A 22,062-nucleotide genomic window follows, 5' to 3' on the forward strand; every position below is an offset into this window, starting at 1 on the left:
CCTCTGCTTAAACCGAGCGTCATGTTTAGACTTAGATCACTGTATTTAAGGTACAGATTGACCTTGATCTCTCAATTTTCAACTACTAATAGCCTTTTCCAAGAGTGCAAGGTGGGATACAACTGCTACTACTATAATAACTAACTGAGGCTGCACAATACTCCATATGTGTAGAAATTTTCATTCTGCGTATGGATGCAGATCTGCATCAGAATACACACAGTGATAGACAATCATACTGACTGGCTGATGGCGTCCATGACTTTTGCAGGAATACTAGGACCTTGTAGGATGATTTGTACAAAGTCTTAAGTTATTTATGGCCATTTAAATGAATCATGTTGTCATATCATCAGGTTTTGGAGGATTTAATTGAGTGCAATCGTCATCCAAATTTGGCTGTAAGTGCACAATGCATTTATGAGTTCAGGCGTTTCAGTTAGACTACACATTTATAGAAACAAGTACAGAAAATATCAAAATGATATTTTATAATTTTTCAGATCCTCCAAATATTTTATGTGCCAAATTTGTTAAAGATTAGATCAAATTTGTAGATTTTGTTGTTCCAAAATGTCAGAAAATTGTTCTAAGTATAAATGTGTGTAGCTCTAAACAAATTTGAAAGATTATCTCTAATCTTTGCTTTTTGTGGAGAGTTTTCACCTCTTCATGTTTTGAACATGAACAGGTATCAGAATCTGAGACATTTAGAGGTGAAAACTCTCCACTCATAGACTCCTGACACTTGTGACGAGTGGTTATATGTAGAGTGGTTTATAAAAGTAAGCAAATGATGGATCTACAGTATCTACAATACACTTTCCTTGGATAAACTTTCCACCAAATTTCACAGAATTGTGTTAAGTATTTTTTGAGATATACTAACTATCGAAAACAGAAACTCAAGCAAATACGTCCAAAGTCATAATTCTTCCTCCTACACATTGAAATGAAGCAGCAGTATTGGAGCAAAACAGAAAACACTCAGTGGTTGTATATGGGGTCACAGCTGTGATTACTGGTCTGTCAGTTTCCTGGAACCTGCATGAATGTAAACAGTGTAAACAGCTCTTCAAACTGACTGATCCTCCTCCTCAGGCTCTGAAGGCTGCCCTCAAAACACACTTCAGTGGCCTAGCTTTCTGTCTGAGCCCGCTGAAAGAGTTTGATTTGGTTTCTATTTTACTGCTACAAAGCACTTTAAGAGCTGTTTTTGTCAGAGAAAAGTGCACTACAAACGCCATTTATTATTGATATGGTCTGATATTGAGGCCAGCTGTGCTGCGGCTCGGCCGCCGCGTTTGTTTTAGTCCAGTCTGGGTTTGTTGTGCAGCACTTTTGTCCTGACAAGTTGAAAACTAGTTCCACTGGTTCTATTTTATGGGTCAGTTGACAGAACAAGGTGCCCATTTTGTGTCGTGAGAGTTTTTTTTTCAGTCTGTAAGAAATACAGTAAACACATAAATATATATATATCCATGCACTCTAACAATGCAGAGGTCTTTAAGGAAAAGCATTTGTGGCGTAGTGTGTATATTTGTAGCAGCGAAATAAAGAATTAATGAATTTCTGTGTGTGTGTGTGTGTGTGTGTGTGTGTGTGTGTGTGTGTGTGTGTGTGTTTGCAGAGTATCTTTGCTCAGTTCCAGTTCAGCAGTGAGCGTGTGCTGCCATCAGATGCACTGCGGAGCGCTCTGGCCAAGACTTTCCAAGACGAACAACGCTTTCAGCTGGGCATCATGGACGATGCTGCCGAGTGCTTCGTGAGTGTGCAACACAACATGGCCACACACACACAGACACACACACACACACACACAAATGGGTATGAGCTGTAGAGCAAAGTCAGATTGCTTTGTGAGTGTTTGAGGAATTCTCAGATCTTTACTGCAGTCAGAAATCCAGACATCCAGCACAGCAGCCTCACAGGAAATTTGTCAAGCTTAGCGTTCAACTTTTGTTTAGACTTTGTGTGTGCGTGTGTGTGTGTGTGTGTGTGTGTGTGTGTGTGTGTGTGTAAGTTGGTGCTATTAGTATATACACTGCATTATCATTATCCAATCACTGTATCTCTAAGCTGATGGAGAGTACAGGCCTTCAGCCGCACAATTCCAATAACCAGTACAAAAGACACTGCAGACATATCCAGCTAGTTTGTTGTTTAAGATGATTTATATGAAGTTATTAAGTTACATTTTATTTAAGCTGTGAAGAATATTAAATTAAAACTGACTAGCTTGATGTTCATGTGGTTATTTTGCAGCGGACAGGTGTTGGTTGCTTATTTTTTAATTTGGGTAATCACAATGCACGACTGCACTTTATGATGCTGCACTTTGACAGTTTGCGGCACTTTTTTTCAAAATCAGAAGCAGATGTCTCACAGAATGTGTTCTTCAGATGGCAGTAAGGAGTTAATCACATTGTACTTTCATGTGCTGAGATAAAGCTAATACATTTGATTATCTCTGTGGTTTTTACTGGATAAAACCATGGATGCAGATAATTAAGTGAGGAAAGAGATTGTATCTTCTTCTATTGCTATATGATATAGGGCTCAGTGATGTCAGCATTTTATGATTTTGACTCTTCACAAAAAAATCATGAATCATGATAATCACATATAATCGCTACTAAAAGGCTAAAAGAAATCATTTCTGAACTACTAGGAGTTCTCAAAACCCTGAATGCTTTGAGAACAACTCCTTAAAAGTTACGTTTACAAGAATCAGAAGAATACTGTCGTTGATTTTTCAAGGCATTTTTGTCACATAATGATGAAATTCTAACGATTTTTCACATTCTTAAGAATATAAGTATCTGAGTTTTATAGGAAGTGACACTATGGTCCCATTTACACCTGGCATTAATGAAGAAAAACACATCTTAATGCAAGGCTTGCATTGTACCAGATCTTAGCCAGGTGTAAATGCAATCTGCACAGTGTGACCACATTCATAAGAAAAAAATTGTCCCAGTAAGTTGAAAGGTCACCTTGCTAACTAGAAGTCTTCTCTCGTAAAAAAAGTGAATGATGTCCGTTTGTAGCAGCAGTTTCCTTGACCTGGTTCCTGGCAGCTACTTTGCATATCGAGATCCGATAACAATGTGGATGCAGCTGAGAAAACGAGAATGCGTTTTAATACCAGGTGTACGTGCAACGACCCATTGATTGGTTGTCATTATCAAGACACGGGTCACATGATAATACAAGGTGTAAATGGGGCCTAACATGTGATCTGTATCTGGATCTGTATGCATGGCTCTTTGCATTTACACCTGGTATTAAAATGTGTTTTTGTTATCTCAATTGTACCGGATCGGATCTTGATATGTCCCAGGTCATTGGAAGCAATGTCGTGGATGGACGTTTTTAGCCACTGTTGCTACTGGTAGCTTTTGCCAGGCTTGCTTTAGCTGGCAGGAAGAAGTTGAGTTAAGTGACCTTACAACTTGCCGGGTGGATTTTTTTCTTATGAATGTGGTCACGTTGTACGGATTGCATTTACATTTGGCTGAGATCCAATCACAATATGAGCCTGACCACCTCCAAATGTGGTCTGGCTGATCCATTCCGATCCGAATGCGTTTTGTTTGCATTTACACTTTGCATTAACATGTGTTTTCCCATATCTAGATACAGATTGCATGTTAATATCAGGTATAAAAGAGGCCTCTGGGTCGGTTTATGCTCAGAACTAGTTTATACGACATGTTGTTTGACCTTTTCAGAAATCAAAAGTGTTTATAATTGTTAATAAAAAAAGACTTTCATAATGTTGCACTCGGTTGTTCACGTAAAAAGTGACAGAGACTCATATCAAGTTTGAAAAAAAAGAGAACTACAGAGAGAAGTTCAAACCCTGAGTACTTTCTCACCTCCGCACAGCTGGCCATCAATTGTGAAGTGGGTGTGAATGTTGGATATTTGCTTTCGGAAAGTTACAGAAATGGCTGCACACAACCCCCCCAAATCTGACGTCAGAAAGATGTGAGGGCGATGGGGTTTTTCCAAAGCTTTTCGACTACCCGACAAGCAGTTCTGACTCAATACTAGACCCTTAACATGATCTGGATGCACTCCCCTTCAATTTAGTGAGAATGACAGTCACAGCTTGCCACAGTGCAATGTTACACATCAGTAACACCCTGCTGGACAGGCTGTAACTCCATATATAAAAACAACACTGCTACCTCATGGCTTTATATTACGTATTCCCAAACTACTTCCTCATATGCAAAGATCTTAAACAGTGAGAGAGCTTTGCATTTTTCAGATAGTGTCTAATTTTGTAATTAACCTTATCATATACTGAAGGTGAAGATTAAAGTGGGACATTGTCATTAGTCACAGGTTTTTATTATTTATATCTTCCTCTCTTCAACCCTTCCTGTTGCTTTCTCTCCTCCACTTTCTCTGCCTGTTTCTTTCTGCCTTAAAGACCTCCACTGTATGTGTGTGTGTGTGTGTGTGTGTTTTATGTGTGTGCCTGAGAGGCGCTGTCTGATCGATTGGTAGTAAATGTGTTCAGTCAGGGAATCAGTCGGCTTCTTATGAAATATAGATGCTGCTCCCACGGTCAGATTAACAAGAGCACCAACAGAGAGGAACGATCATTTGCACACACACACACTCACACTCACACACACACACACACACACACTGTACATATGTATACAGTATAAACAAGCACACATACACACATTAATTTAGGTCCATTTTGCTATTTGTGTTTCTCAGGAGAATCTTCTGATGCGTATCCACTTCCACATCAGCGCGGAGAGTAGAGAAGACATCTGCACAGCCAAACACTGTATACCACACCAGAAGTTTGCCATGACTCTGTTTGAACAGGTGAGACACACACACACACACACACACACACACACACACACACACACACACACACACACAAAGACACTTAGACACATGATGTTAAGCCCCTCTGTGACTTCAAAAAGCTACTCCATAGTTCAGTTTCGGGGCTGTAATTTAAAAAAAAACAACAACCACACAAGTAATTTTTAAGAACACGATGTGCTGAAATGAACCTGCGGATGTATTTGTGTTTGCAGTGTGTGTGTAACAGCTGTGGAGCCACATCAGACCCCCTGCCCTTCATTCAGATGGTTCATTACATCTCCACTACATCCCTCTGGTAAGACCAGACACACACCTACACACACACACACACACACACACACACCACACACTGCAGTAAATCTGGCAGCAAGCTGAGGCTGGGTGGCAGTAAAGGAAGGTACAGCATGTTCTCTTCTTCCCCGCACCTGCTGAACACTGAACTGTGAGCACAATCACACACGTACATGCATATATACACGCACACCTTATGCACACGCACACGTATGTTCATGCATATGCAAGAGAAGGTGAGCTTGTGCATGATATGGCTCCTGCGTACAGGTAGATGTTAGCGTGCATATACGCACGCAAGGAGAAGTGTGTGAGTGTGTGTGCATCCTCAGAGCTGTTACATAAAAATCGCACACGCTCCGAGTCAATGAAATAAGGAACAGGGGAAGTAATCAATCAGCTGTTTGATTCAGTAGACCCAGGGGGCGACATAAATCTATAAGTGGAACAGTGGGTCGGAGAGACTATGAACGAGAGGGAAATAAGGGGATATATCGCTCCATATCCTGCTTGGAAATGGAACACGGCAGAGGAAATAGAGGGATGAATGGGGGGCAAAAGTACAAATAAACACAGTGTGTTAAGGTAGTTGTGGGGCACAGCGGTGCCACTGCTCTGTGTTTGTGCCTGTTAGCACTGCCAAGCTATTTTTACCCTTAGCGGAGTCTGTTGTTTACAGTTGAGATAGCCAAATATGCAAAAGTCAACATGAGTAAGATAATCAGAGGGCAACAAAAAGACAAAACAAATGTCTGGTTCAAGCAGAATTCAGACGTACGCCGGGATTCTGTAAACAGAGGTAAAAGTGCGTTGTTGTTTTTTCTGCTTTCTTAGTCTCGCATCCGCCAGTGCATCTGAAGAGGAGAGGGCGATCGTGTAGTTGAAATTGAGTGAGAGAGTGGAGGGAAGAGGTTCAGTTCATTTCGGGCTAATGGGAGGGGTGAGAGGAGAAGAGAAGAGGAGAGGAGAGGAGAGAAGAGGGGGAGGCGGGGAGAAGGAGGAGAGATTTTGGATGGTTTTTTAAAATCGTTATTCTTAAAGGAATACTTCACCAGAAAAAAAACAATGCTGATTCATCGCACACATAATCTCATACATGGCACTGAGCTGCAGACACAAGTTAATTTTGTATTCACAGATAATAACATATATTTCAGTTTGTCCTTCAGAGGACAATTGTGCTTAAAAGGAATAAATGCAGCTCAGTATTAGAGCGTCATTGCTTTAAACCTCGTTGAAGGACATTGCCACAAACACTTTTGCTAATAAATTGTTTTATATAATTACTTAATACCACAAGAAGATTAAATCAGAGATCAAAGATCAAATTATGCTAGTTGTGGATGAACTTATGTAAAAATAATCTGTAAAAATAACAATGTTTTTTTTTTTACAATAATCGCTCCCTGTAGGAAAATCTTTCAGCTCAACCACTTCTGGAAGGTCAAAGATCACGATCGGTCGGACAGGATTAAGAAACTTGCTGAGAACGACAGCATCATTTCCTTGACTGTATAAAGCCTCTATTTGTTCTTCTTACTTTTCCTTATTTTGTTTTCCCTTCTTCATATTTTCTGTAGTAACGCAGAGGAGAGAAAGAGTGAGGGGCTGACTCAGAGGGCCACACATCATTTACAGACAGTTGTTTCATTTCGTGTTGTACTTCTGGCTGAACGTGTCGAAAATCTTTGAGTCTTTTTCATCAGAAGCATCAGTACCGAAACGCAGACCAAGAAACAGACAAACATAATAAGTTAAAAGAAAGAAAGATGTTTGAAAATGAAATGAAAAACGTTTCTGATGGCCACAAATCACATTTGGATTTCACAACAATCCTTATTTGTTCTGCTCTCAAAAGCTGTGTTGTTGTTTCCTGGGGAGCGCACACATTTATTGAGTTACTGTATTTATTGTGTGTGTGTGTTTGTGTGTGTGTGTGTGTGTGTGTGTATCCAATGCTGCAGTAACCAGGCAGTGAGGATGCTGGAGTGCAGAGAGAAACCCACACCGGACATGTTTGGAGAACTGCTCCGCAACGCCAGCAACATGGGAGACCTGCGCAACTGCCCTGTGAGAGTACACACACACACACACAACACACACACACATGCATTCACACAACACATATACACACATTTCAATGTCCACTCAGCAACTTTATACTGTTACTATCAGTGCAGGAATAAACTGCGCACACACAAAAATGTATGAAACAAACGCTGATCTTAAAGCATGTATTTTTGTTCCATACCATGTTATTTTTTTCTTTTTTGTCTAATCCAATATGAACTGAGTCAAGAAAATGAAAAAAAAAAAAACACATTATATTTGTCTTTCCTATATTAAAAGATGATGAAAAAAATCAATAATACCAAAATCAGGGAGAAAACCAGATTTAAAAGATATAATTTGCAACATAATCACTTTGACAGTTTTACCATTTCTTGTTTGGTTTCTGTTTGCTACTTAGTGGGTCTGTATTACATAATCAGCAACTCATTTGCATTTTCTCCCATTTTTCTCTTCACTTTCTGTTACCAGAAGCATTTTCTGAGTTGTCCTCATTGACCTCCTTTGGAGTAAACCGTGGTGCTCATCATCTTCTTGCAGCAGGAAAGAAAATTAGGATGTTATTTGGTGAAAGTCGGGGGGAAAAAAACAGAAACAATGAGCCTCATATATGCTGTATTTTCATAGTCAAGAGAGAAAAGACATAGACTGAAAGAGAGTGAGATAGAGAGGTGTGAAAGTAGGTGGACAGAGTGTGTGATTCCTTTGTTCTGCAGGTTTGTGTGTGTTGTGCTGCCACATGGGAAAGTGCTGCTGCTGAATAGCTCCAGCTTGGCGCCGCTCTCCCACCCCTCTCTGCCAAAGTGTCCACACAAAGAGCCTCCTCTCTGGGCATAGTCAAGCAGCTGCCCCCTCTCTTCACAGAGCTCCACCATCGCCTCCACCGCTGCAGGCTCGCTAATACACACCATCAGCTTATCCACGGTCCCAACGCTGACGTCGTCGTGCGCACAGTCCTGCACGACCTGTCTCTGTTTTTCTTCCATCACTTCCAGCGCTGATCTTTTGTTAATACCACCTTGAGCTTTGCTCAAACAAAGTATTTGGATGGGAGTGAGGCTGCTGGAAGATATTGTAGGTGCCAGATTGAGGATAGGAGAGTGTGAGGATGTTTGCTTGGTGCCAGAAAGTCGACAGAGGAAACTGTGGGAAACATTCTGGGTACACAGGTTTGGGATGTTTGGTCAGTTATTGGTTTAATTCCAGCTGATATATAGATGCAGTGGTGTGCATATGTTTTTTTTTTTTACCGAAGTTCCCAATCAGCTTCCTATGAGCAGTGTTGTCCTACATGAACAAACTATTTTCTGCCAGATTTAGAACAAATTTGCTGTCTGTAATTGTGTTTTGTGCTTTTCTCATTAGCTTTTAGTCACATATAATCTTATACTTCAAATACCAAGATGCTTTTAGGAGAAATATTTTCATGTTTTAGCTGTTTGAGGTGGAGCTGAATTTAACTACCTTACACACTGTTGGACAATTGAATTCATAACTTGCTGTGCATTTTTTTGCATGTATTTAGTCTGCAAAGTAAATAGAGTTATCAAATAAATAGAAGAAGTATAAAGCAGCAAGTACAAGTACCTCAAAATTGTACTTAATGATTAATTCAGTTTGTCTTCAATTTTAATCTTATTTTCATAGTTTTGGCCATCATTCCTTTGATATAGTAATGACACTGTACTCACAAGTTCATCACTAAAATCTGGGAAAACATCACTAAGAGGAAGTCTTACAGGGCAAGTGCATGATCATACAGGTCCCAGGTTATTCAAACCTATTAGAAAGATGAAATGAAAGTGAAAAGTACAATTATTACCCAAACTGTCTATCCCAGTTTAAAGACCAGCCTCCTGGTTTAACGTCGACCTAACAAACTGCTGTCTTCTTTACAACCTTTACATACTTTGGTGATTTATAATAATTAATCAGTAATCATAGAAATGAGTTGCAATAAACCATAATGCTACTTTAAGTTCAGTATATGCACTCAGTTGCTTTCCACTTGTGTATAGATGTACTGTATGGTAACTATACAGCGCATTCATCCTACATCAACAGTATGTTTACGTCCTCAGCTGTCAGAACATTGATAAAAGTGGGACTGTCTCTTTATTTCAGCAATGTTTGAGTCGGGGGGGGGGAGCATAAGCACAAACATTTTCCTAAAGTTGTTTCATTTTGCTCTGAAGAATGTCACGATCAGCATTCTGCAAACCTACAGTATCCTTTGACCAGCAGCGCTATTATATAACTCACGCTCTCATGGAAAGGTCTGCATAGCCTCAGCAAATAAAAAAAAAAAGAAAAAACAAAAAAAAAAAGAATCTTTGCATATAAAATACAGAGATGAGAACTCGCCGATCAATGTTGTGTTATGAATCAGACCGAATCTGTTTGTACGATCATTTGATGAATGATGTTGTCACCGACTGTTTTCAGCAGTGAGACAGCACAGAGAGCTAAACTGAGGCCATGTGTCCCGTCAGTGTGTCCTAAGCTAACAGATAGCCTATGTCTCAGTGCTGCGCTGTTTGGCTGCTGCTCCCCGGCTTGTGTTTGTGTCCCTCTCTGAGAATTGAGAAGCAGACCCTGGCAAAATACCTTCCTGCCATTTCTGGTGCCAGCGCAAGACAGCCCGACGCCCACAAAGGGAGATTTCTGTGTGTTTGCGCATATGTGTGTGTGTGCGCGCGTGTTGTGTTTGGCAAAGTGTCTGGTTGCCGGGGTGTTCTCAGGCTGTTTCCGAGGCCCGCTCTGCCAGCACTGCATGCATGCTTGTGTGTGCTCATGTTTGTAGGCCTGTGTGTTTGTGTTTGTGTGTGTGTGTGTGTGTGCACCAGCTCCGCGGTGGGTCATGACTCAAAGGAAGGATTCAGAACACACGGTTCTGAACTCAACAGAAGGCCCAAGGGACATATACAACTCAGCACAGTGCTTCTTCCTCTGTCATTCTCTCTTACAATCCTTTCATCATCTCTTTTGTCCTGCCTTTTAGCTCATTCTCCTACTGCCCGGTCTGTCCGTTTGTGTATCTGCATGCGTGCGCGTGTCAAATAAAGGGATGGTTTTAGCAACGTGCACCACGGTCAAATTCTGTGCCTCATAACACAGGCTGAATAAACCTGTTTGATTACATGCTCTCCTCTTCCCCCCCTCCCTCCTTCCATCACAGAGTAACTGCGGGGAGGTGTTGCGTATCCGCCGGGTGCTGATGAACTCGCCAGAGATAGTGTCCATTGGCCTGGTGTGGGACTCAGACCACTCTGACCTGGCGGAGGACGTCATACACAGCCTGGGGACCTGCCTGCGTCTGGGGGATGTAAGGGGATCACTCACATATTATACACATTATATGCTCATTATAACACATAAACACATGTTATGTATGTCTACGTGAGCAGCCAAGCATGTACACCCAAACACTGACATAAATAAACAAACACATACAAGCACAGTGGTCTAAATTTGTTAATGAAAAGAGCAAGAGGTGCTGGTAACTGCAAGATGTAGCGTATTATTGTCAGAAATAATAATTTGTGGTAGTGGCTACGTACTAAAAGTGTCAGTCAAGAACCTTTTATCCTTATTTCCTATCTTATGTCCTCTAAATTTGTGACAGAAAAATGTTCAGAAGTTTTTAATCTGCATATGCATTTGGATCTACATAAAAAAATCATATTGACAATCAATCATGGGATCCATGTGCCAGGTTTTTAGCCTTGCTGGTGGTAGAGCTCTAGGGATGTCAGTGTCAAGTTGTTTGGTCCACCAGTTTGGTCCAGATTGAAATATTTCAACAAATATTGGATGGATTCCCATGAAACTGGGTGCACAAAAGCATGGTCTCCTGTAGATGAATCCCAGTGACTTTGTTTGTCCAATACTTTGATTTACGACCAAATACCTGCAAACTACTCTGTGTTTAGTGCTTGTGCATGCTAACACACTAATCTAAGATGGCAACAGTGGTAAACATTACACGGAAAACATGAGCACGGTAGCATTATCGTTGTGAGCATGTTAGCAAACTGACATTAGTATTTAGCTCAAAGCCCTCTGCTTGCATACAGCTTCATAGAACTACTAGCATGGCTGTAGACTCCTCATTTAAGTAAAGGTTGTATTTCATGAGAAAATTGTGAAAATGCTCAAAAAGTCTAGCCTGATAATCAGACTGAATTTCACTTTATTCATTCAACCAGGCATTGTGTTCATGTCAGTTGTTTTGTCCCACCGACGATCCTCTAACCTCTTGAACGAAACACCTTTTCAATCCCTTCATTTCCAGGCATATGGCTCATACTCTTACTTATCATTTTCGACATGGGAGGTCAGGTATACAATATGTTTGGCATTTACAGTAGGTGGTCTAAGTCTAAATGAGAACACAGTTGCTAGGTGACAATGAAAACAGAGGATGCCTTGTTCTGTCCTCAAGAACAGCAACTGATTTTGTGTTTCCCGTATTTCACTGTGTGTGTTCCTCTGGGACTCTTACATTTTTAAAAACACCAGCATATATCACAAATTGGAGTTTTCCAGGACAGTTTTCATGTAAATTGTGAATACCACATCAGGGGTCAGTTCTCACAAACACTTTGAAAACAATCCCATTTGTAGGCACCATGAATACTTTTCTCAGCCAGCCATGTTGTATATTCTTATCTAAGTTTGGTTACTCAGAATTACCATCATTTGGCATGAGAGTGGTGTTATTCATGTTCTAGGATATTTGTTATGGAAATTTCTGGATATGCAAAAAGGAAATCTGTTTGGATTCTTTGGCACGTGGCTGAACCTTCCATCTGTTATAATTGAATTGAATTTTCCCAACAAGTTCTTGCTAACAGCTAACTAACATCTAACGCTACCAGACACATACCGCCTGGTCAGAGGTACAAATACAAAAAGTATTCAAACACACTCATGCTCAGATCTTCAGACACATGCAAGGACACACACACAAGTAACTGCACTTGCACAAACAAACCCTTAATGACAAATGCAAATAGGGAATACAAATATGTGCATGCTGCAACGCCCAATAAACTCAACCGATCCTGTTCCAACACACTCAGAAGAACAGCAGATTATAACTCACATGACAGTAACATCCACTGACCTGACTTCTGTTACTCTAGAACTCAGGATGCTGTTCCTTCATCTCTTGCTGCAGTTTTCACACCTCACACACACACAAACGCACACACACATACACGTGTTCGACCCCTGATGCTCCGTGTCATGACTGAGTAATGTTGGTGCATTTTAATGCCACTGTAACATCTCCAGCCGCATTCTGAAGTGATATCTATGAATAATGGATCAGTGAATATGAATATGTGTTATAGTGAGTCAAGTTTTTCCCCTCCATCCTCTGTCTTCTATCTCCGCCTGCTGTCTCTCGTTTTTTAATCCTGCTGCTGTGAGATGAAGCTAGTTGTTAGATACGAATCAGAGGCATAATGTATTTTCTGCTTTTGTGTTGTCATTATATCAGAAAAAGTGAATCCATCTGCCTCCCGTTTCCCTCCTCCTGGTTCACCACTTTCACTTTTTTTTCTGTCTGTCTTTTGCATCTGCTTCCCTGCTACTGTTTTATGTTGTTTCTATTGTTAGATTAGATTATTATAGTGCTGAAACAATTACAATAAATAGATAACAATTTTGATCATCGATTAGCTTTTACTGTTATTTATCTAACAAAAATGCTGAACACTCTCTGGTTCCAGCTTCTTTAACGTGAGAATTTGCTACTTTTTCTGTTTTATATCATTGTACACTGAATATCTTTGAGTTTTGGGCAATTTGAAAATATCATTTTGAGCTGCAGAAACTTGTCATGGGCTATTGTCTAACTAAATGATAAATTCATTAAAAAACAGTATGTTCAATAATGAAAATAAACTTTGCATAATTTGTAATTTTCTTGTATCGAACCGCGTGGTTCTTTGCAGCAGCCAGCATGAATCACAATACTGTAATTCCTAAACCAACGACTACAGTTATTTTATCACAATTGTCTGTATAATGTGTAAATAGCAGCAGCTGTATCTGCAGCAGCTGACCTTACTAAGGCATCAGTGTGAGATTTGTGCATCATTTCTGCATGAAAGGGTGCAGGATGTATGCAGAACTGTACAGTGTGTGCAGTAAACAATGAGAGGAGAGTGAAGAGTTTGAAGGATTACTGCATACAGCATATATATACTAGGTGAGCAAAAATGTGCTTGTATTCACATTAACTCCTCTGTCTCTTTCTTCCCCCTACCGCACACCTCTCCCTCTCTCCCCTGCATCTCTCCCTCCCTCCCTGTCTCCTCCCCCTCCCTTCTCCCTCTCTCTCTCTCTATCTCTCTCTCTCTCTCTCTCTCTCTCTCTCTCTCTCTCTCTCTGTAGTTGTTCTACCGTGTGACAGAGGAGAGGGCTCGCCAGGCGGAGCTCTACTTGGTGGGCATGGTGTGCTACTACGGCAAGCACTACTCCACCTTCTTCTTCCAGACCAAGATACGCAAGTGGATGTACTTCGACGACGCCCACGTCAAAGAGGTGAGACACAGTTTGGACTCTGCATGCTGCAACACGGGGAGGATGTACTGTACAGTATCTGCTGCAGCTCCACTTGTGCCTCTGAGAGCAGGAACGGCAGGAACTACGCTGCATCTTAGTTTCAGTGCTGCATGGTCAGTTCTTTTGCAGCGGTGGCGGCTTGAGATTGATTATGTGTTTAAGGTTTAATCCCTGTCTTGGTTGAGATCTTAGCGCAGGTTTCAGTGCTAAAGCTTTTCTCAGTGTTGTAATACATTGTGATTTAAGCGTGAGTTATGTGTCAGAATGCAGGGAAATGATATGAATGTTGTGGTGAATGAATAGAGGAAGCTTGGTTGTGTCAAAGTGTGATATAAAGTGAACCTATACTGTATGTCCTTGACATCCCCACAGACACTGTACACACACTGTACATTCTATTAGATTATTGAGCTAATGAAAAAGTGTGATAAAATGATATCAATAAGGACACACAGCAGCACAAGATGTGTTTGACCTTCTGCTTTGGGGGGAATATGCGTAATGTTGTAGCTTAATATGGATAGATTTACTCTCTCTATGTGTGTGTGTGGGTTTATATGTATGTTTATGTGTGTTTTTATGTGTGTGTGTGTGTGTGTGTTCCCCTGCTGCACCTCTAGATCGGCCCTAAGTGGAAGGACGTGGTGTCTCGCTGTATCAAAGGCCACTATCAGCCCCTGCTGCTGCTCTACGCTGACCCCCGTGGGACACCGGTGATACTGCAGGAGAGCCCCAACCCCTGTACCAGCTCCAACCCGCAGCTGGAGCTCCAGCACTGCAGCAGCAAGGCTGGTTACGACAGCGAGGACTCCGGTACAGCAAAGATGACACACTCTGCTACAGATCAGATCAGATTACTCAGTGTTTATCATCCGGGGGCATGCGAGGTCACAGCTTTAAAGCTCTGACCTTCAACCCTGTAATCCAACTTCTGCTTCTGTATACTGCAGAGCCTGAACTTATTTTTCTGCCTTTGACTGTAAACAAATAGGGATTCAGGATTAATTAAAAGGTCATCTCTCTTTTCTCTTGTTCTCTCTCAGGTCGGGAGCCGTCTATATCCAGCGATACTCGAACCGACTCTTCGACGGACAGCTCCAGCCACCGCGCTTCTCGCAGCCGGTCTCTCCACCAGTCCACGGGCAGCCACCTCTCCAGTGAATCCCAGACCACAGTGGTCTGTAATTACGACATCGGCACACCACCACACGGTGCTGACGCCGAAGGTAATGCTGCATATAAGTCCAGGGGCAAAGTTATCTTTACTCACAAAGTACAAGTGCACCTTCAGCTCCAAACAATTGCAAATACACAAGTGGCCGCAGTGCTTTCAGGGAGTAAGAGAAAATACTAAACTGCGGTACTTGTTTTGGGTACAGTTAAGAGCAAACAAAGGTCAGTTTTTAGCGGAAATAAGTGAGTTCTTTGTTCTTATTCTTCATCACTGCAGACTCTTCTGGTCATGTGCTTTATTAGTGGTTACACTCATATTTACTTGCACTGCTGCCTACATAATTGCCCCCTGTGGGATAAATAAAAATGATATTGGTTTTACTGTCTCTTTCTTTCTCCTCTGTCCCCTCAGAGTCAGCAGTGGAGGGTCCTCCCCGCCCTCCCTCTCCTCCCCTGCAGGAGTACAAGGAGACGGCCGTCTTCCTCCTCTCTTCCCGCCGGCCACTCACCTCCTCTTCTTCCTCCTCTCGTCCCCTGTCCTCCTCTTCTTCTTCAGGAGTCGGGGGCTGTGAGGGTGGGGTTGGGGGACCCCACTGGGAGGATGAAAGCACCAGCAGTGAGAGCAAGTCCAGGTACTGCAGCACTGATATACACGGACACATTGACTTCAGACAACCTGCAAGCGAATGGATTTTTTCATGATATCAGTGTCTAATTATTCGGCTGCTTTTTAAACATGCAAAAATGAGTTGAGATGAACTAATTACAAGTAGACTCATTAATGGAGCAGGTTCTTTAAACTTTCCAATAATATTGGACCACAACTTACTAACACTACTTTAGGTCGTCCATATAAACATTTGGCGCTCATTCTATCTTTATACACCAACATTAAGCTTTGCATCCTTGCTGCTACGCCACTGCTTGCTTTTTATCTTTAATCTTGCAATTTATTTACATTGTGCACATTGTGAATTTAGAATTTAGAGTTTTTATGAATGTTTCCTCCAATATGTGTTTATGTTAATCAAATGTTTGTGTCAAGCTTGCTCATATTGTTCCAGAGCATTATTTTTGCAAGAAATGGTTAAAAGCTCTACAGTCTTCTGACTGAACTGTAATGAGGTAGTTTTATCATGTATTTTAAGTCTGACAACCTTCTAAAATAAGTCATTTCTATTTTTGTCACTTCAGTAAATCTTAAGTGAAGATTCTGCACATTTGAGTAGTTTTTATTACACTATTCTTTCCACTCCTGAATTCACGAAACAGCCTTTGTAACATTCTCCTCCTTTGCTCTCTAGTTCTTCCGGAGGCCGCTACAGGCCAACCTGGAGGCCCAGGAGAGAGGCCTTGAACATCGACAGCATCTTCACCCGCCAGAGAGGTTGCTCTTTGGGCTACCACACCCCACCTGGTCCCTCTCTCCCTCCGGAGCCCCAGGACTCTCTGCCCTTGGCGGGACCCGCTCCACCTGCACAGCCAGGGTTGCAAGAGGTAGAGGGGAGGGAGGTTGGGGAGTTGGAGGCAGGATTTGGGCTGGTCGGGCAGCCCAGGTCTCTGGGCAGTGGGCGGACGATGGGTCCCCCTGCCCCTCCACCTCTGAGAGGGGTGGAGCACCAGCCACGTCTGATTCAGAGGATGGAGAGTGGCTACGAAAGCAGTGAGAGGAATAGCAGCAGCCCCGACAGGTAGGAAACTCAAACACACAAATAACCATTAGTGTCTCTTCTTTTCTCTCTTTGTCATTCATCGCCTTTCTCTCTCCTGGTTTCTCTGTCACTCTTCAAAGCTGCTTTATCAGCATGAAACACGAATGTGACATCAACAACAACAAATGGTCCAGCAGTAGTGGTCCATAACAATAACTCAATCAGTGGACACATCTGTCTAGAGATGTATGATCTGCACTCTCAACATTTTTTCCCTTCTGTCTCATTTTCTTGCTCTCTGTTTTTTTGGTTTCTTTCCCCCGTCTCTCCTTCCCTCCACAGGGAGGTGGGGCAACAGAAACGGGTGCTGATGTCAGGACCTTCATGGCGCTCGGTGCCCAAGTCAAAAAGCAGCGGTGCCATCCTGCAGGAGCTGCCCTCCCCCAGCTGGGGTGGCGGCACCAACACAGGTGTCTATTTGTGCCTGTAGATGCATGTATCTACATTAATTTGCATTTGATTTGACTGTATTTTAAAGATGTATTCATCACCTGACTCTCCTGTATGTGTGTGTGTGTGTTCAGGCTCAGGGCGCAGTGAGCTGGACGAGCTGCAGGAGGAGGTGGCGAGGAGAGCCCGCCAGCAGGAACAGCAGAAGCGGAGGGAGGCAGAGCGGGAGGCGGCCATGGGATTCAACCCCAAACCCAGCAAATTCATGGACCTGGACCAGCTCCAACACCAGGGTACGGATTAAAGAGGGGGGGGCAAGAGAAAAACAGAAAAGTTGTTTGGAAAAGGGTGGAGGAGAAGGAAGAGATGTATGGAAGTTTAGAAGTTTGTGAGGAGAGTAGAAATTAAAGGGTTGGTTCACCCAAATTTAAACATATTTATCTCTAGTGGCACCTAGCCACGCACATAGTTTTGGTTTTGTTTGCCCAAGTTTTAAGATATCTGTCTCTGAGATTTTTGTCTCCACTCCAATACAACGGAGGGAAATGGATTTTTAAGAACTTTTAAGTGGGACTATTACTTCAGTAGAGATTAGCTCTAAAAGTGGGTTTCTCTTTTTGTGATTTGGGTGAACTGACTCTTTATGAAGAAGCCAAAATACAACTGTATTTAAAGCTGCACGGGGCAAGTTTGTAGTTTATATCCCCAGATAGCAAAGAGACGTAACAGGACTAGACATTCCTTACACATACCTTTGAATCTTATGGAGACAGTTTGGGGGTTCAGTCTTTGAATCCTGCTTATTCTAGCCTGAAAAATATATCACTTTTTGGACGGTTACCCAAAAAAAAAAAAAAGTTTTTGGCATTAAATTTATGACATCGCAATTGGAAGGATGTGAGGCGAAGAGATTTAATGTTGCTGTATCATTTTGTGATGCAGGTTGCGAAAGTGTATTTTTATGTAAAAATCTTGCCCGGTGCAGCTTCGAGGTCACATTATCACCTGTTGTCTAGTTTAGCGGTCACAGTGACTTGTATGTCCATGTTTCTGTCTGACCTCCTCTTTGTCCTCACTCCCATCTGTTCGTCTGTCTCTCAATCTGTCTCCCTACGTCATTATTTTTTTATTTCTCTGTTAGTTTGGTGTGTGTTACTCCGACTCATATACATTATATATATATGTATATATATAATGTATATGTATATGTATGTAGGCTTTTTTTGTGTCATCTATGAGTGTTTGTCAGAATGTGTGTGTGAGATTTTACCTGAGCTTTAGCTGGACAGTACAAAGAGTAAATCCCTGATTTTTAACCTACATAGAAGCTCCTGTGGGATGTTTACTGACCAGAGTGACCCCCATTTAAAACCACAATCCCAGTTCAAGTTCAGAGCTCTGACATCTAGGCCAAACTCTTGGGAGTTCACAATGTGTGTGTGTGTGTGTTCCTCAGTTCACAAAAACTCACTCTGTATGTGTGTGTGTTATTCTGTTTTCCTCTCTTTATATATATGTGTATATGTGCTTGAATATGCTTGTATCTCTCTATGTTTATGTTTATATCCATGCACATACAACTATACATTTTACATATAAACATACATATGAATAGTCATTTATGTACCTGGTGTGTACAGTGTATCTTCGTGTGTGTGTGTGAGACTGTGTGAGCTGTAGACTTGACATTTGGACTCCAGCCATACTTATAGGGGCACTCCACCAATTTTACATGTCAAAGTCAATTTACTTGTGTATAATGTCGTCTGTGACCCAGGAGGAGCTTTGTCAGGTCCGAGAAAATTACTCAGCTGACATCAGCTGAGGCTCGGGGAATACAAATTTATGTTACAAACCGGTGGCATAGAATCTTGGGCATATACAGTACTATGAAGGGAGGGTCTAACAAAAGATAGAGTTGCTTTATGGGAAATGTAGTGTTTTGGGTGCTTTACTCATCCTAGGGACCAAAAGTCAGGATATTTTGGCCTTTGCATCAATTTTGCACATTACTTTTTAGCCATGTAAGCTAGGGATGCATGATAATATCGGCACGTCATCGGTATCAGCCGATAAAAGCTCTAAAATTAAATATCGGCATTGGCCTGAAAAGAACATTTCTACCAATTATGAGAGGCCAATTTGTTGCCTTCTCCTCCGCCGCCTGACTGTGCTTCCCTCCATGAACTGTTTCACCCTCACGGTCCCGGTGCGGAGGAAGCACCAGGACCCAAATCACAAAAACAGGTGAAACAGTTCGCGGAGGAGCTGCTATGTTTGGCTGCACAGATAGGAAACACCTTGGCTGACAGGATGTACCACTCTTTCTTGATCATACTTAGTACAATCTATGATTGCGTGCATAATAGTCTCCTCAGCCAGCTGGAAAAAAATATGTGATAGAAGAAAATAGAAATGTTAGCATGCTCATACGCTAAACTAAGATGACAAACCATGCTAGCATTTAGCTGCGCAGCCTCACAGAACCGCTGAGGTGGCTGTAGACTCTTAGTTGTGTTTATTCTGTCTAGCAAGTCCCCCAACTTTATGGATGTGCAGTAATAAATCACTCTACTCTTTCCAGTGACAATTATCAAGACTTGAGACTGGACCCGGACTTAATTGCTGTGAGACTTGACTTACTTAACAATGAAAGGCAAAACATTCACAAATTTCTCAAAACTCTTCTCCGTCTTTCTTCAATTTTAAACCCTAAAAATGTCAAGCAGCATTTGCATCGCCACTCACACTATTTTATAACATGTGCATTGAAAAGACTCCATTGAAACGATCTCAAGGACACCAATAACAGCTTTAATTAGGTCTGAAAGAACAATGTTAACACGCTGTATCATCAGCATTCAGACAGCTGAAAGATTTGCATCTTGACTTGTAGACTTGTGGTTTGACTTGGACCAAATGACTTTGAGACTTTGCCAAAATGTTTGTCCATATTTCTGTATGTGTGTGTTTTCATGCATACAGTATTTAGTCCATGCATCCACAACTCATATTTGTGCGTTCCTCTATTCAGAAAAAGTGTGTGTGTGCAGTATTATGTTTGTGTGTGTCTGTGTGTGCAGTATTATGTGTGTGTGTGTGTGTGTGTGTGTGTAAGAAAGAGTCTTGTATGAACTGCAGGTGTGCAGGTTTTCCCCTCCAGCTCAGAACTAACTAAATCTATATCAGGGATTATTATGTTGTGTCCTGTCTGTCCTACTGTGTGTGCTTCAGTGTGTTCAGCCTTGACACACACACACATACACACACACACACACACACACACACACACACACACACACACACACAGAAACACACATGCACCCCTGTGAGTACACTCAACCTTGATGAAGTGAAAGGACGACTTGCGAACAAACAGATGGCATCACTACCAGTGTGATTACGTAACAGAATTTGGTTTCCCACATCCGTATCGATGGTTTCAGACGGGCTCCAAACAATCTGCCTCAGTGTTTTAGAGGACATTTCAGCCAACAACAACAACAGAGCTGCCATCAGCCTTCCTTTATTCTGTCTCTATCAATCAAAAGTCTGTAAGCTCTCGCCAAATGGGTGATGGCTGCTCTTTTGTTGTTCTGTTTTGCATCTTCTTTTAACAAACTAACACCATTCAGGGTGCGTTCAAAAGCTGCGCACCATAGAAAGCTTTGTCTGACAAAAATCTTTTGTCCTCTTTTCCTCTCTGGTGTCTATGGCTTCATGAACGTAACCTCAACGTTACTCCTCACGTATCTAACCTTGACTTTTTGACTTACTAACAAGTTTACACATTGATGTATTTACAATAGAGTTGCAAAGTGGGAGAAGATGCAAGTTTTGGAAACGTTTTTCCCCACTGTAAAGTCTTCCTCGTCGTAGAAACACAAGTGTCTCCTCTGAGATTATGTAACGTTTTTGACACAAGTGGCAATAGAAAGAAAATGGTAAATGCTAAAATGTACTTTAACCGTAGCACAAGTAGAGAGGAGTCACAAAGTCAGCAAACTGACTCATTAATGTCTGTTATATAGCAAGATAAAGTTTGCTAACATTAGTCAACATAAGCTATTGGTCATTTCAGACCAAGTAAGTGCAGCAGCAAAGTTCCTCTGTGTGCTGCATCGAGCAAGGACGCGTTTTATTGCTAACGAATTTAACTTTTCATTTGCAAAAGAATTTATGTGCTATTTCGTCTTTCAAATTTTAAATAAGCTCGTTTTAAAGATAGAACAAGTTTCTAATATAGTCGTCAGTGTTAATTCATCTTTTGTTGTCAGTCGCTCGTCAGTAGTTTTAAATACTATGATTCCCATGAGCCCCAGCAGCTGTAGCTAATGGAGAAATCAGAGCTGCAGCAGTGTTTCTAATGCTTTGTTGTTGTAATTGGGAACAGCTCACTGTTACTTTAGTTGATAAATTCATCAAAAAAAATATCAAATTAAAAATTAATTGAAATAAAAAGAATCAAATTATTAACTGACTTAAACTGCTAAATGTTTTATCAGGTTTCCACAAAGTGTAATATTTAGCTTCAGCTCGCTGTTAGCAGCAAACGAGGCAGATTTATAAGCTTGATGATTTGATGTTTCTTAATAAAGTGATCCTTGGAAGTCGTAGCTAACTTCTCTCCTTACAACTTTATGAAGAACCAGATATTTTCAGGCACCGTTGCTAATATTTTGCACTGATGATTTAACCAAATCATCTAATGAAGTGGATGTCCGAAATAACGTCTCTCACTTTGCAACTCTATACATGTATAAAAACACACATTGACTTACAGTAGAGGAGCGTTAATGCATGCCGGCCCCCTCATAACCACTCCTTCTGCTCTGCTTCTCTTTTCTCTGTCTCCTCTTGTCTCACCTGTTCTTTCATCCTCATTTATTGTCTCTGTCTCCATCTCTTTCCTTCTTGTATTCTGTCTCTTATTTCTCGTTTCGTTTCCTTTTCTCTGCCACTCTGTCATTATATCTTTCTGTCT

General features: G+C 41.5%; 1 protein-coding gene across 3 annotated transcripts in view; it reads left to right on the forward strand.

Annotated features, from left to right (window-relative positions):
- usp54b (ubiquitin specific peptidase 54b) overlaps window positions 1–22,062 on the forward strand; it is a 57,557-nt gene that overhangs the window by 25,857 nt on the left and 9,638 nt on the right. For all 3 annotated transcript variants that reach the window (XR_006092919.1, XM_042397744.1, XM_042397745.1), the window contains exons 4-15: window positions 1,631–1,765; window positions 4,744–4,857; window positions 5,079–5,161; window positions 7,122–7,227; window positions 10,406–10,552; window positions 13,633–13,782; window positions 14,424–14,616; window positions 14,847–15,029; window positions 15,389–15,608; window positions 16,281–16,667; window positions 16,971–17,098; window positions 17,213–17,371. Coding sequence is in view for 2 of the 3 variants with exons in the window: in XM_042397744.1 (XP_042253678.1) it covers window positions 1,631–1,765; window positions 4,744–4,857; window positions 5,079–5,161; window positions 7,122–7,227; window positions 10,406–10,552; window positions 13,633–13,782; window positions 14,424–14,616; window positions 14,847–15,029; window positions 15,389–15,608; window positions 16,281–16,667; window positions 16,971–17,098; window positions 17,213–17,371 (2,005 nt within the window). In the remaining variant the exon portion in view is untranslated. The remainder of the gene's footprint in view (window positions 1–1,630; window positions 1,766–4,743; window positions 4,858–5,078; window positions 5,162–7,121; window positions 7,228–10,405; window positions 10,553–13,632; window positions 13,783–14,423; window positions 14,617–14,846; window positions 15,030–15,388; window positions 15,609–16,280; window positions 16,668–16,970; window positions 17,099–17,212; window positions 17,372–22,062) is intronic.

This window comes from Thunnus maccoyii, chromosome 20 (assembly GCF_910596095.1).
Source record: "Thunnus maccoyii chromosome 20, fThuMac1.1, whole genome shotgun sequence".
Classification (NCBI taxonomy): domain Eukaryota; kingdom Metazoa; phylum Chordata; class Actinopteri; order Scombriformes; family Scombridae; genus Thunnus; species Thunnus maccoyii.